The following is a 15,795-nucleotide window of genomic DNA, read 5'->3' as shown; positions in this document are numbered from 1 at the left end:
AAACCGGGACGGGTGGCAACACTATCGGGAATACGGGACAAACCGCGTCCCGTATTGATTCAAAACGGGACGTGCTGTTTATTTCACAAATACGGGACAATTCCGTATTTTAAGGGACGGTTGGCAACCCTACATAAATATGTAAATGTATTTGTAGCATACTTAGCCTAAAAAAAATTCAAGTACATGTTAGTATATTTATTTTTAACTAGGTTAGCCAAAGTGATACTTGAGTTACTGTTATACTGTCTTATATATTTATAAATCTACTTAAATGTGTTGTAGGACATCTGGGAAAATGCTAACTTTAGCCTGATAGCACTAAAAGCGTACGTCCCACCCTGCCTGCAAATCGCCGTCCAAAGCAACGCCTCTTGAAAGCATGAACGCGCACAGCCAAGAAGACCAAAGACAACGTTACTGCAATAGGCCCTACATCATGTGTAATTCATCACTGAGAATATTTTACAGTACAGTTGGTAACAGTACTACAAAACTGTCAGTGTGTATTAATACAGGGTAATGGCAGGGTTTCCACGATGAGAGCCTGCTTGGCTCTGTTGAAGATAGATAGACTGAGATCCTTTGTCAGTGCCACTTCTTGTTGGTTCAGAAGGAAAGTTAGGTTGTTGCTGTTTGCCTGTCATTCTCGCTCTTTCTGCACAGCGTATGTAAACGCGCTGATGACTTAATTCTGCGTGAACAGCCTGTGCGGTGGTATGCGAACACACATTGACCGACAGGGAACACATGCTATATGACCGTTCGGACCGAACGCAACGATCGAACAAACATTTTATGCTTCCACAGAGGACATATATTTATAAAAAATAAAAAAATTAGACCGCTTAACAGAGTGATGGTTATCAGGATATGAGGAGACTTTCAACCAGCATAACAAAAAATGTTTCCTCAGGGAATAGCCTGCTTTAAGTGATCCTTCATCGTCAATGAAAACTAAGGGGGCATTTACACAGGGCTCGTTTGCTGCAGTCCGAACCCGGGCGCGATTGTTCCCAGCGCCCCCCGCAGCGTTGGTCTGGTTTCACACTCAACTTGATTCTATCGAACTCTGGTGCATTTGCGTGCATCTTACGTCATTGCAAACATGCACGGCGCATGATAGAAAACACGACGTGGGTCAATATATTGTGTTTTTTTATTAATTTGGTGATATTATTCATAGCTGAGTAAACAACGCAGGTTAACTGTGTGTGTGTTTCACATAATCTGTCTTTCCGCTGCTTGCAAATGGACTCTTTTGAGGAGACAGTGGATTTCCATTAATTTGTTGCCCTGATTGCACGCACTATGCGCAAATACACTGCAGACTCTCTCTTGCTCGGATCCAGGGTAAATCTTCATCCCTTACGTGTGTTTTATTTAACTAAATACATCATAATCGGCTAAAACGCATGTGCAGGATACTTTACTTCCTGAACAAGTGCGCATCCGAGTCCGTGTTGTTTTCACATACACGCGAATCGCAGCACGGTTCGGGAGCAACCGAACTCAGACCACCTCCTCCAGGCAGTCTCGAGTTCGACACCCCAGTGCGCACCTGGGTCCCATGACACCGTTCACATTAGCGATTTTTCATGCAAACCGTTCCGAACTAAACTGCCAGTGTGAAAGTCTCTGTCCAGGAGGAGGCACTACATGATCATCAGAGGTTGAAGAGGAACTAGATATTCTTATTACAATCCAGCATGGAAAGTCTGGTCTGATACGGTTCAAACAAATGATTTTGTGTGCAAACATATTGTTGTGAACTTTACTTTATGTCTAAAGTTAACATTCTCTTTAAAGATTGGAATCAAATAAGTGATATTAAAATAAAACGAAATGAAAGCCACTTACAGTTTATTCATTAATGAGCAAACTGACAGTATAAATAGATTGAACTGGGTTTTGTCAGTTGAACTGTGTGATGGATACAGGACACAAAACTGGAGGAACCAGTTAATTCACTTTTGTCTCAACACACAATCCTGAGAAAACAGGAGGATCTCAGTGACTCTTGGCGAGATTCTTATGACTTATTATGGTTTCACCGACCTCCTGTGATGCTTACACAACACTCTCTGACATCTGAAGCATGAAGAGTAACTACAGCTGAATATCTCTATGATTTCCAAAAATCTTCTCTATATTCTGTGCTGTATTTGTGTGTCTGCTATCTGTCAGTCAATAAATGAAAGCTGCTGGAGTTTCTTCACACATCAGAGTATCTCTAGAAGAGATCTGTCATACACACGGTGTTTGGGTTGTCAGTGAAAATTGAATAGATGTCTAAACCATCGCCCAAGAATAGACTAGTCATCAGTTAGATAACATGTCAGAAATGAAACCAAACACCTTGTAATCACTGTTGGCTTTGCTTACATGATGGAATATCATGCATCTCGCAAGGTATTTTTGCAAAAACGACATGTAATGCTGGGTAAAAGGAAACAAACTGAATGTCTAAAATTGTACTGTAAATGGAAAGTACATGACAGTGCTGATTCAATAAAGACATGTTTTTTTCTTTAATTCACATTTGTTCTTTTATTATTTAATAGATATAGTGTTTTAACCATTCATGTTTTACAATAGTTTGTTTAGAATTTGTACATGTACTACATTTTTTCATTTACTAAGTCTGTAGTTACATTATTTCCTCAACATATTTTGAAAGGAGAAACAACCTATTGCTGTGAGATTCATTTGCATTATATTTTTAAGAATAATACAATAAATGTTGGTAAAGTAATTGTTGCTTTTGTGTATATTTCTAACTAATTTCCTCTCAGCTCCCTTCAAATACATAAAATATATTAAAATGAATTAATACGCATGTAAATAAATAAGACGTCCACAATTACTTGTACATAGTTTTTACAAACAAAGTGGTGGCATGATTCTTGCGGACAATTAATAAAGAAAATTCAGGTTGGAGGAAGTGGAAATGTTTAGTGACTTTAGTGACTATTCTTGTTTTTTCAGAACATCCTCCCAGGCCATTATACATTTTACAAACAAAAGTTATTAGCCATAAATAAATACAGTACAATGACATTTCAGAACATAATGAATGGACAGAGAATTAAGTTGAATAGATTGAGTACAATTGTGTTTTTTTTGCTGTCCAGCACAAATGCTGGCCAGGATAAATATGAGATTTATTGACAAAATAATTTTTTGAAGAAATGTCCCCATGCCAGTGTGAATGTGCAGAAGAGAAATATTCAGTTACAACTCTACTCCTGGAGACTGTACTAAGTCTACCTTGGCATGTAAGCCTGTGTTTGTTGTTAAATCTGACACAGAGACAGTTCGGACTGGAAAACCTTAAATCCAGCATAGAGGGGTTCAGTGAATGTGGTGTTGAATGTGTGTAAGTGTGTAAGTGTGTGTGGTTCAGAGACGCTGTAGAAAGACAGTCTGCCTGATGGCCGGTCCAGATACACTCCTACTCTATTAGATTTTGGTACATCGATTGTTATGTTATTGCTCTCATTATTGTGCCAGACAACAAATCCATTACCAGTGCAGAAAAGACACCATGATTTGTCATTGTATCCAAACTTATAGAGAGTACCTTCTTTCCTGCTAATTCCTTTATAGGCCTTGCTATACGAGCCCAGCCAATCCGTTCAACAACCCCAGAGCCCCATTCAACTTCCCAGTAACAGCGTCCAGTCAGACTCTCTCAACACAGAATTTGAGGATTATCAGCAAATCTCTCTGGATGATCCGGATATGGCTGCTTCTCTTTCACATATTTGATCTTTCTGTTCCCCTCAGACAGAATGAGATGAGTATTTGCTGTGTTTGGATCCAGTGTGAGATCACAGGCATCTGAACACAAGAGTACAAATAAAAACTGTTCATTTTTCTCATTTGTTTTCATTAATGTGCATGAATGTGCATAAATTCATAAATGTGCAAGAGTGTGTCAGAGAAAGAACCTACATTTTCGTAGTCCTGATTTCATCCTGAAGGACCCTCCATGATCCAAACTAAGAAGATACACATACATACAGACAAAACAAATTGTAAGTTTGAATAGATATTCACATACAAACTATTAATATAAAGCATATAATATATAGCACATTTCTCAATACATATTGTTCCAAAGCAACTTCACAGAGCTGCATGTCTGAATGTCTTGAGATTTTTGATATCTTGTTATGTTCAGGCCCCAGTGAATAGCTTTATGGGAAATATAGGAATGCCAAAACAGCTGATGCCACAGCAAGATGAGCGGTGGCTTATATGCTCCGGGAGTTAATTGAAAGATAAGATGGGTACACCCCATCCGAAATTAAGTTTGTGAACTTCACTTAGTTGTTAATTATTTACATTCATTAACTCTGTAACCAATAGTTCGAATTCTTAATTTGTACCCCACATACTTAAGTGTCTGCAGTGAGAACTTTGGATCCTTCAGTTTATCAGAGAGCAGCTGGTCTCCTGATTGTCCTGGGTTATTGTAGCTCAGATCCAGCTCTCTCAAGTGTGAGGGGTTTGAACTCAGAGCTGAAGACACATAAACAGAGCCTTCCTCTGTCACCATACAGCCCGACAACCTACAGACACGCAGTCAGATCATCTACAGATACACATCAACAGTAAACATGTTTTTTTAAAGCCAGTATGGAACCACCATGAATGGCTCAATGTAAAAACCTGAGTATCTTCAGCTGACAGCTTGGATTCTTCAGTCCATCAGAGAGCAGTTTCACTCCCGAATCCTGCAGGTCATTGTTACTCAGATCCAGCTCACTCAGGACACCGTTTGAGGATTGAAGAGCTGATGACAAATTCTCACAACACTGAGCAGTGAGATTACAGCAAGCAAGACTGAAAGATATGAGATTTATATTTTTAACTGCATTCTACAATTAAGATTTCAATAATGTCAGCATCTTTTTGTAAAAAGACTTCTTTTTTTAAATAATCAAAATATATTTAACACTCTGGGGTCGGCGGAATCGGCGGTGATACCAGCTCACTTTTTTTCTTATCAGTGCAAAAGAGACTCAAAATACTCTGTTGATTTTGATCTTACATATAAGTGTTATACATCATTTGATCCTGTTAAGTGTCTGTTTTTAATGCTATGCATCTTGCTATGCTGTGAGGAATAATACTATCGTAATAATCCTGGAAAAGTTACCTCAGAAGTGCTGGTATTTTAATTTTGAGGAGTAAAGGATCCAGCTGATGTAGTAAGTTATTTATTCTTAAGTGCTCTGTTCTGATCGCGATATTGAATAGTCTCTGTAAACCGCAAAAAGATTTTTTAAACATGAATTGCGTGTCTGTGTGTGAATGAATGAATGAATGAACTGCACAGACTGTTGTTGTTTACTACAGCTGTAGCCTACAGAGTGCATCTGTGCCGTTCATTCACTCTTGCATCTACATTAGTAAGCTAAACATGCTATTTTTACATGAACACATCCAAACTATATTGCTATAGCCTACTGAGATGAGTAAAAATAGACTGAAATATGTTGAAATAAAATGTCTAAAAGCAACAAACTGCAAATTAACATTTATATGCTAATATATCATAAACACGATATGTTACAGATTAAATATGAATGTTTAGACAAGATTTCGTCGATTAGTTTTGGATAGATTATAAAGTTTTTACTGTAAAAAAAGACTACTGCCAAATTAAATAAGCTTTTGTTTACCAATTTCTGCTCATATGTTAAATATATAGTATGGGATGTTTTGTCAAAAAATAAAGTAGGTATATTGAATTATCAACTAAGATGTTATTATAGTGTTTGTTCCAATATTCAAACTAATTTCACCTTTGAAATACGTATGATAAAATGTATACTTTTTACAAAGAAAGATTACACTTGAAATATTGTTACAATTGTAATTGTTGTTGTAATTGTAACCTATTTGTAATTGGTTACAATTTCTAATTGTAATATATATATATATATAAAATTTATTTTGTCCTCGCATTCTTTGGTACCCAGTGACACACCAGTGTTAATTTTGTCAGCAAATTTTGATTTAGTTTTAGTCTTAGTCTTTTGACTAAAATGCCATTTAGTTTTAGTCATATTTTAGTAATCTGAATTGTTTTAGTTTTAGTCTAGTTTTAGTCGACGAAATACAATAACATTTTAGTCGACTAAATCTACAGTAGATTTAGTCGACTAAAATATAATGGGTTTAGTTCAATTGTAATGCATTAATTTAGAATTTCTCTAAAATTTCCAAACCCATATACTCCCGGAGAAAACATCTATTAACCTATTAATATGAATGATTTTTAAGTTTGAACATGCAATACAGATACAGATTTAACTGCTGTTACTTAAAAAATAGTAAAAAAAAATATCTTAAAATGAAATAAAACCACTTTTCCTAAAGTACAACACAGTCTTCTTTACAATGAATGATATATTCATTCCTTATAACTACTTACACATCATTCTTTATTCTTTCAAGCAGACATATTTATTTGTATGAATTAAATATAATTAATCCTTATTAAAGCTATTAACAAACAGTGAATGCTTTTCTCTTTTTCTTTTGTTGCTTGATCAAAATTAAGGACACGGACCGCATTAGGATTATTGCCACTGTCACTTTAAGACGTCGGATCATGTCCAATGACAAGCGGATACAATTGCACTGATGCACATCCGACACACTCACAGTTTAAGACATAACCAACATAGTTTACATGAATACTCTCCAAAAAGGACATTTAGACATACTGTTGTGTATTTCTCCATTCAGACACGAAAGAGAGCTCAATTCAGTAGCCTACTCGCGCGCTGTAGGTGTATTGTGCATGACTGCACGCTTCGGGTTATGTGTGTGCAAAGAAAACCGCACCGAATAGAGCTCTTTTTTGCATCGTCACTCTTATTCAGAGATCTATATGTCTGCTCTACTCATTCTCCCAGACGTTCACATTTTTTAACTTTTTATGACCGCGGGGTAGATCACGTTACAGTAGCCTACAAATGTGCGCATCTACCACACACGCAGGACATCAGTTCTGACGGATCGCTTCCCAAATCGTCACTATCTAACATTTTCGTCTAGTTTTTATTCGTTGACGAAAATGTCAATAGATTTTCGTCATAGTCTTTGTCATTCAAAACTAGGTTTTATTTAGTTATCGTCTCGTTTTCGTCTGTGAAAAAATGTCGTTGACGAATAATTTTCGTCGTTATTTTCGTCAACGAAATTAACACTGTGACACACCTGTGTGAAAGGCTCATTATGCAGCTCATTATGGAGGCATTGTCTTCTCAGATTTGAATCATGCCCCCACGCATATTGGCTTTCCAAACAAAAAGTGTCTTACAAAATGTAAATCAATATATTGTTTTATGTGAACGATTAGGCAAGATGGAGAAATATTTTACATCTCAGCTCTTTTGCAAATTGTAGCCTCTTTTTCCTATTTGTAGTAGAGATGAGTGGTACCCGGGGGGGTCTTCTGCTGTTGTAGCCCATCCGCCTCAAGGTTGTGCGTGTTGTGGCTTCACAAATGCTTTGCTGCATACCTCGGTTGTAACGAGTGATTATTTCAGTCAAAGTTGGCATTTTCTCCCACAGGACTGCCACATACTGGATGTTTTTCCCTTTTCACACCATTCTTTGTAACCCTAGAAATGGTTTTGTGTGAAAATCCCAGTAACTGAGCAGATTGTGAAATACTCGGACCGGCCCGTCTGGCACCAACAACCATGCCACGCTCAAAATTGCTTAAATCACCTTTCTTTCCCATTCTGACATTCAGTTTGGAGTTCAGGAGATTGTCTTGACCAGGACCACACCCCTAAATGCATTGAAGCAACTGCCATGTGATTGGTTGATTAGATAATTGCATTAACCCTCTGAGTTCGGCTATCGTGTCGGCGCAATAGTCTCGCTTTTTTTCTTATCAGTGCAAAAGAGACTCAAAATACTCTGTTGATTTTGATCTTACGTGTTAGTGTTATACATCATTCGATCCTGTTAAGTTTAAATTTTTGGTGTAGAGTAACAATATAAACAAAGTATTGTGCTTTTAGTCAAATAAAGAAAAATAAACATGATCGTAGTTTTCCATTCTGAAATGCGTCCGAAAATTAACTGTAATTCTGCGAATACTTGTCATACAGGCACAAGTGTTTTTCCATAATGAAGCTTGATCTCTCTTCTTTTAAATGAATTAATTTATATAAAAAAAACAAATATTCTCAGTTTATGTAATCTGTATGAAAAGAGAGAGATGTCAGTCTTTTTCTTTCCAGCTCATTATACCTGATTACGTGTTAATGTGCCAAGCCCACGGAGAGCGCCCGGTATTCAAACGCAAATGATCGTTTGACATGCAAGCCAATCAAACATGCCAACGCCCACCAGCTGGATTATAAAACACATCATGTTTAGGAAGTATCTTACTACCACTGTGTACAGAGCGTATCCCTACGCTGTGAGGAATAATACTATCTAATAACCCTGGAAAATGTACCAGAAGTGCTGGCAGTTTCATGTCGAGGAGCAACGGATCCAGCTGATGTAGTTAGTCATTTATTCTTAAGTTCTTTGTTCTAATCGCGATATTGAACATGTCTGTAAACCGCAAAAAGACTGTTTAAATATGAATTGCGTGTCTGTGTGTAGGCTAAATGATGAATGAACGACACAGGCGCGCGTGTGTTGTTTACTTTAGTTATACAGCGCGTGTCTTTGCCGTTCATTCACTCTCGCACCTACATTAGTAAACATGTTATTTTTACATGGACACATCCAAACTATATTGCTATAGCCTACTAAGATGAGTAAAAATAGACTGAAATATGTTGAAATAAAATGTCTGTATAAGCAACAAATTGCAAATTAACATGCTAATATAATATCATAAACATGATATGTTACAGACGAAATATGAATGTTTAGACAAGATTTCGTGATTGGTTTTGGATAGATTATAAAGTTTTGACTGTAAAACAAAGACTACTGTCACATTAAATAAGCTTTTGTTCACCAATTTCTACTCATATGTTAAATATACTATAGTATGGGATGTTTTATCAACTAAGATGTTATTATAGTGTTTTTTCCAATATTCAAACCAATGAATCCTTACCTTTTTTAATACGTATGATAAAATGTATACTTTTTACAAAGAAAGAATACACCTGAAATATTGTTAAAATTGCTGTTGTAATTGTAACCTATTTGTAATTGGTTACAATTTCTAATTGTAATATATATATATATATATATATATATATATATATATAATTTCTTTTGTCCGAGGTCGTATTCTTTGGTACCAAGTGACACAGCTGTGTGAAAGGCTCATTTATATGCAGCTCGCACATTATCCGGCCTTTGTCTTCTCAGGTGTGAACACGCCTCCACGCATATTGCCTTTCCAGACAAAAGGTGTCTTGTAAAATTTAAATAATGTATGGTTTTGTGTAAATGATTAGGCAGGATGATTTTCAGATCATTTTGAAGCAAAAATTCTAGGCAACAACGTCCATTAGTCAAAAGTCTTGTGGACACATATTTAGTATGTGTTTTGTGGCCTTATTTCAGACACTTTAAGTTTTATTTTTTCAATTACCATGCATAAACAATATTCTCTCAAAAATACAAACATGTACATACATCTTGCTCAAATATTATGGTAGCCCTGTTTGTGCTAAACAGATTGTAATTATACCTTTGCAATTAATATGTTTATAAGCAACTGAAAAAAGTACAAATGTCAGGGCATGTCAAAACATCTCAAGGACCCCAAAAACACCCTAGACCTCAGAGGGTTAATGAGAAATTGAACAGGTGTTCCTAAAAATCCTTTAGGTGAGTGTGTATATATATATATATATATATATATATATATATATATATATAACAAATGTCCACCTCAAATAGTTTTTTTCCCCTAAATATTTACTAAAGTAATTCTGGGAACCAGTGGCGTGCACAGACATCCTCAGGGGCAGGGGCGGAGGGACCAAAAAGGGCAGTAAATTTAAAAAAAAAATTATTACTTCTTGATTTTTTTTGTTTTTAACCTTTCTTAGCTTGGCATTCTTAGAAAATATGTTGATACAATTATTAGAATGCATAACACATCAAATGAAAATAGGGAAATTATGATAATATTACTAAATATTATTTACTTTACCAAACAAAACAATGAGAATCAAGAAGGTAATTATGGAAAAATAATTTTTAGTTTTGTTGATGTTGTAAATTTAATGTATGTATTATATGTATGAAAGACAGTGTTAGTTATCATGAATCAGTATCACTTTATAATAAGGTTTCATTAGTTGAAATTAGCTAATAATGAATTGCACTTCTACAGCATTTATTGATCTTAGTTAATATTAATTTCAGCATTTACTAAAAAAAGTTGTATTTTTTATCATTAGTTAATGCACTACTGTGACATAACATGAATAAACAATTAACAGTTGTAGTATTAACTAAGATATAGCCTACAGTAACAAATGTGTTGCTCATGGTTAGTTCATGTTAGTTCATGAGTAATGAACAAATTAACCTTATTGTAAAGCGTTACTATGAAATCAAAGATATAAGTTCCTTACAATTTAGAGTTCGACATGGACTTAAGATTTAATTCAAGTAACTGTTAGATGTATTTCCCCTTGCACTTTTATTCCTTGGATAAAAAACGAATGACATTGTCACTCAGAATGCGTCTGAAATCGAGTTATACTTTTATTATAGTTAAGAATAACTCGCATGCTGCAGCAACTTTTAGAGTAGCATGGTGATGGTAGGATAAATTTAATTTTCTGTATTAGCTTAAACGTTACCTGCTGCTCGTTTGAAGAGACTCGCGAGAACTGCAGCGTGGTGCGTACCAGAACCTTTAATTGCGTGAGGCGCTGCAAAGGAAACTCCGCCTACCACTTCTCCCGCCATTTTTTTATATATATAATATTTGTTTGTATTATTATTGTTAGTGGCAAGTGTGTGTGTGTGTGTGTGTTTTATTTATTATAATATTTATAATAATAATAATTATTATTTACTATTATCAGAAAAGGGCACAATACATTTTGAGACATGGAGTCATGTTCTATCATGTTCCACAAAATTACAATTACAATAAATCAAACTTAATTATTTGTTCTGTGACTAGAGCTTTTAACATTCATTGCTGGGGGGAACAATATTTCCTGTTAATGTAATCTGTACAAGTAGTTCAAACTAATATCATTTATAGAATATATAATGCAATTATATCTGACATATACTGTAAAGCAGAGATGGGGGACTCGAGTCACATGACTTGACTCGAGTCAGACTCGAGTCGCAAATTTAAGGACTTGAGACTTGCTTGACTAAATTAAGAAAATGACTCGACTTGACTTTGACTTGAGATCCAATGACTTGAGACTTGACTTGACTTGAACTGTATGACTCGAGAATGACTTGATATACATTTATCATCGCATCATCAATTGATGAACAAAATGAAAGCAACGGAACCATTGACGCCAGTCATCAGATTCTGCGCGATTGCGTGACACTGCACAAGCCCAGAAAAAACATACAGCGCGGTGAGCGCGCTAAATACAAAAACATCTCCCAGCATCGTTTCTTTTTGGATATAAACACTAGAAATTGACTATATTCATACAAGAAGATTTGCTGTACGCATAATAACTGGCAAGGGATATCGGACGACCATCATAACCTCGAACAGTCGAACTTCATTCACCACGTCTAAAAGTAACCTATGGCTTGTTTAACCTGTTTTTTATAGTTAATTTGACTATCTTTAAATCGACAATATTGGTCAAAACAGCATGCCTCTTTATACACAATTATGTTTTCAAATGTAGCTTAATGTTGTCAATATTCAAATGATAATTAATGATGTCATATGTTTTGTATAACATTTGCCACATTTCTTTTTAAAACATGCTTTAAAGCCAAATATGTCGTTCTTTCCAATGACAAAAAACAACATAGAAAACTGTTAATGTTTTGTCGTGTTTTATGTTTCTCTTAAAGCAGGGTTAGATGTTATCAGGGGTTATATCTATTAGATGTTATCAAAATGCCAGCAGAATTAATATTGCACCCAAAATTCAAAATTTGGTGGAAAAAAATGCCCTAGTATGAGTTATTTTCATAAATATAATATATGATATAAAAAAAAAAATCCAGAATATTGACGCGATTTCAAAAGTGATAATTATTTTATAAAACAGTTCAGTAAACAAAGAGTGAATATTGTGATGTGACATTTAGACATAGCCTAATATTCCAAATATTTTCTGTTTTTGCTCGATTTCTCCAATGACAATAGTTCCAAACAAGCCACAGAAAGAGTTATGCGTATTTGTGATTCAGTGACCTAGTTGCTTAGTTCCAGAACGAATCTGCCGTTTTGAACATAAGTTAAATGAATGCTTCTATGACTCGTACATTAATACGGTAATTTGGCGCCATCTATTGGCGGATTTAACTTCATAATTAAAAATATATAACTTGTATTAAGGGGATGCCAGTTTGAAGAATGTCTTTGGTCGCATAGGAGTTATACTTGAATTGTGAATTGTTTAATACCTTTTAATGGTCTTCTGCAATGTTTGAGGCATATTTATTTTTTCATGCTTTAATGTTGGCCTAATTTCAGTTACATTTAGATTTTTATTGTAGTAACCACTCAGCTATATGTGGAAATTCATATTTAAAAAATAAAATAAAGTTGCAAATAAAACCATAGTCCACAACTTCTGTAGTTTTAACTTATTTTAATATATAAATTCAGTGGAATCGTCAAACGTTTGTATGACTTGCCAGTGACTTGTGACCCAAGCTACGACTTGACTTGACTTGCTTGACATAAGGCAGTGACTTGACTTGACTTGACTTGCCTTTATAAAAAATTTACTTGGACTTGCTTGAGACTCGAAGGTTAAGACTTGAGACTTGCTTGTGACTTGCACATGTGAGACTTACTCCCACCTCTGCTGTAAAGCTTCATTGTTAAACACTTCACTTAAAATATCTACGTATATGAATTTCTTAGAATTTTTATTGAATTGCAATTCTGCTTCCTTTAATTCATATTCGAATTGTAATTCTAGATCCTATTTTTGACATCAATTCAAATTCAAGAATTGAACTGGAATTCAGGAGTCATTCTCAATTCAATTCTGAATTGTGTACAAGCCTGGCAAAAACAACGCAAGAAGTGCTCAAAATACAAAGTTCAGGCATTGCTCAGAGAAGCAGAACCCAGACAAGGGAGGATTTAAAGGAAAAGGAAAGAATTTGTTTTCTTTCTTTTTTTTCTTCTTCTTCTATGTTAAGTGCTCATGGAAGAGATTTTTTTTTGGTGTCTTTTGAATGTTGTCAGGGATTCTGCATTCCGGACGAGGGTGGGGAGATCATGGAACCGTGAATGAGAATGTTCTGGATAGTGATTAAGTGCCTCGCTGTGATGGTACCATGATCCGTCTCTCATTGACCGATCGTACGCTTCTGGTAGGGATGCAGACTTGTAGGAGCGAGTGAAAGTAGGAGGGAGCTGAGTCTGTGGTCTTCTCATTGGTCTACAGGTTGACTTTAACCACAAAACTCCTTCCTAATGTTTAGGCAAGAAAATTACTTCCGGATTTCCTGGATGCAGCAGCAAAGAGAGAGGCCACAGAGATATATCGGTTTCACTTTATTTTGATGGTCCCTTTAACACATTCCGTTGTCTATAAGTAACATTGCACCTTCATGTCTACTAACTCTCATTAGAGTATTAGTAAAGTATTAGTAGACTGGTTGGGTTAGGGTTATAATAAGTTGACATGTAGTTGCAAAGTTACTTCTAGTCAGTAGAGTGTCTGTTGGAGAACCATCACAATAAAGAGTTATCAGATATGAAGCAAATAATACTCTAATGAGAGTTAGTTGACATGTAGTTGCAAAGTTACTTATAGTCAACAGAATGTTCAAAATGGACCATCAAAATAAAGTGTTACCGATATATCTACATCCATTCATACTCTTCATATGTTTGGAGGCCTTAGATTAATATAAACTGCAAAACATCCACTTCATCTTCATGCAAAGCACAGCTTATGTTAATGGTTGTTGACTGTCAACACAACAGTTCACGGGACAGACCTATTAACAGATAAATGTATGGACAATGAATAAACCTTTTCTTATCGCGTTTCGTCTCTATCTGTTTCATACGATGCCTTTAATAATTTGAAAGAGGTTTGGTAAAGAAATAATGCATGGGCAAACCTTAAAGACACTATTTTAAAACTGTATTTTATGCTATCCAAAGGGCCCAGCATTAAGGGATCTTATCTAACCCTTTCGACCCCTCCAGCAGTGCAGCTCAGTCCACAAAGGACCTCTGCATCGCCAGACATTGCCTGTCTGCAAAGAACCCTGAAGATTAATCTAACCCAGCTGCTCGGGACTCTTCAAGACACTCTTGGTGAAACCGAAGTTCAGCATCCTCCCGTCCAGCGTAGCAATGACTACAAGATCGCAACTTTACACCCTTCACGCTACCCACATCACCAGTGTAGGACGTCTCTACTGCCGGACTGATCACATGACTGTGTGGAACGTAATTATAAACTTACCAAACCTCTTTCTAGAGACCATGGTATTAGTTTATACCTGCAGCATTTTTGCAGCAAATTGCTTACATAACAGTTACCTGGGGTCAGCTTGCTGTTTAATGATAAATAAGCATTCATTTATCCCCGTTTTGCCAGAGCTATTATTTTCCCATTACAAGCATTCCCATACAATTCTCTTCCATTGCTACATTCAGTTCAACAGGATTGCATTTATCAATTTTGTGTTCACATCATTTATTTGTTTTGTTTTGTTTAATTCAGTACTTTTCTATTTGGTTGTTAGTCCACAAAGGACCTCTGCATCACCAGACATTGCCTATCTGCAAAGGACACTGTGAAGGTTAATCTGACCCAGCTGCTCGGTACACTTTAAGGACACTCTTGGTGCAGTTCAGCATCCTCCAGTCCAGCGTAGCAATGACTACAACATCGCAACTCTACACCCTTCACGCTACTGATGACATGGACTGATCACCTGACTGTGTGGAACATACATTTAAACTTACCAAACCTCTTCCCAGAAACCTAGAGACACCTACCTGCAGCATATGTTTATAACTCACTCGGACAACAGTTACCTGTGGTCAACTTTTTACACATAATAGGTATATTATTTGTTTAATGATATACAGTATAAGCATGTATTTATCACTGTTTTGCCAGAGCCATTAGGTCGTTTCCCATAAGAAGCTTTCCCATTTAATTCTCTTCCATTACTACATTCAGTTTGATTGCATTGCATTATCAATTCTGTGTTAAATTGTTAAGATACTTAAGAATTACTTTAAGATACTTTAAGAATTGTTATTCCTAAATGGTGCCGCGTATTGCAAAGAGGGAAGGGTCATCCTATACACTCATAATCACAAGTGCAACGTGATCAGAAGTCACTACAGCATCTATAAATTGAGTAGAAATTACTACAAATAATATAATATAATAAAAAGTTGTAATTGATAATTAACCAAAACATGGCACTGTTTGCTATGGGACAATAGCCTACCGAAAATTCAGTTAACCACTGAATTTGCACATTGTTTCCTCATTCCTCATTTTTTCAGTGAGGTAGATGAACTGAACTCAGCACTAAACTGAGTGTTAAAATGTACAATAAAGCTATAGCAACACAATCTTTGAAATACAGGTATGTATATTAAAAGCAATGGAGTAA

General features: G+C 35.7%; 1 protein-coding gene across 2 annotated transcripts in view; it reads right to left on the bottom strand.

The window, feature by feature from the left end:
* Nucleotides 1–2,522: 2,522 nt before the first annotated feature.
* Nucleotides 2,523–15,795, bottom strand: part of LOC143705555 (protein NLRC3-like) — a 33,521-nt gene continuing 20,248 nt past the window's right edge. For both annotated transcript variants that reach the window (XM_077197504.1, XM_077197505.1), the window contains exons 8-11: nucleotides 4,678–4,851; nucleotides 4,404–4,577; nucleotides 3,958–4,004; nucleotides 2,523–3,843 (exon numbers count right to left, since the gene is read on the bottom strand). In XM_077197504.1, coding sequence (XP_077053619.1) covers nucleotides 3,695–3,843; nucleotides 3,958–4,004; nucleotides 4,404–4,577; nucleotides 4,678–4,851 — 544 coding nt within the window. In that variant the 3' untranslated portion in view covers nucleotides 2,523–3,694. The remainder of the gene's footprint in view (nucleotides 3,844–3,957; nucleotides 4,005–4,403; nucleotides 4,578–4,677; nucleotides 4,852–15,795) is intronic.

Source organism: Siphateles boraxobius, unplaced genomic scaffold, assembly GCF_051911475.1.
Source record: "Siphateles boraxobius isolate OS27281-9 unplaced genomic scaffold, OSU_SipBor_1 111, whole genome shotgun sequence".
NCBI classification, from domain to species: Eukaryota; Metazoa; Chordata; class Actinopteri; order Cypriniformes; family Leuciscidae; genus Siphateles; species Siphateles boraxobius.
Note: the sequence above shows the minus strand (reverse complement) of the source record. Positions and strands in the feature narration are given on the sequence as shown.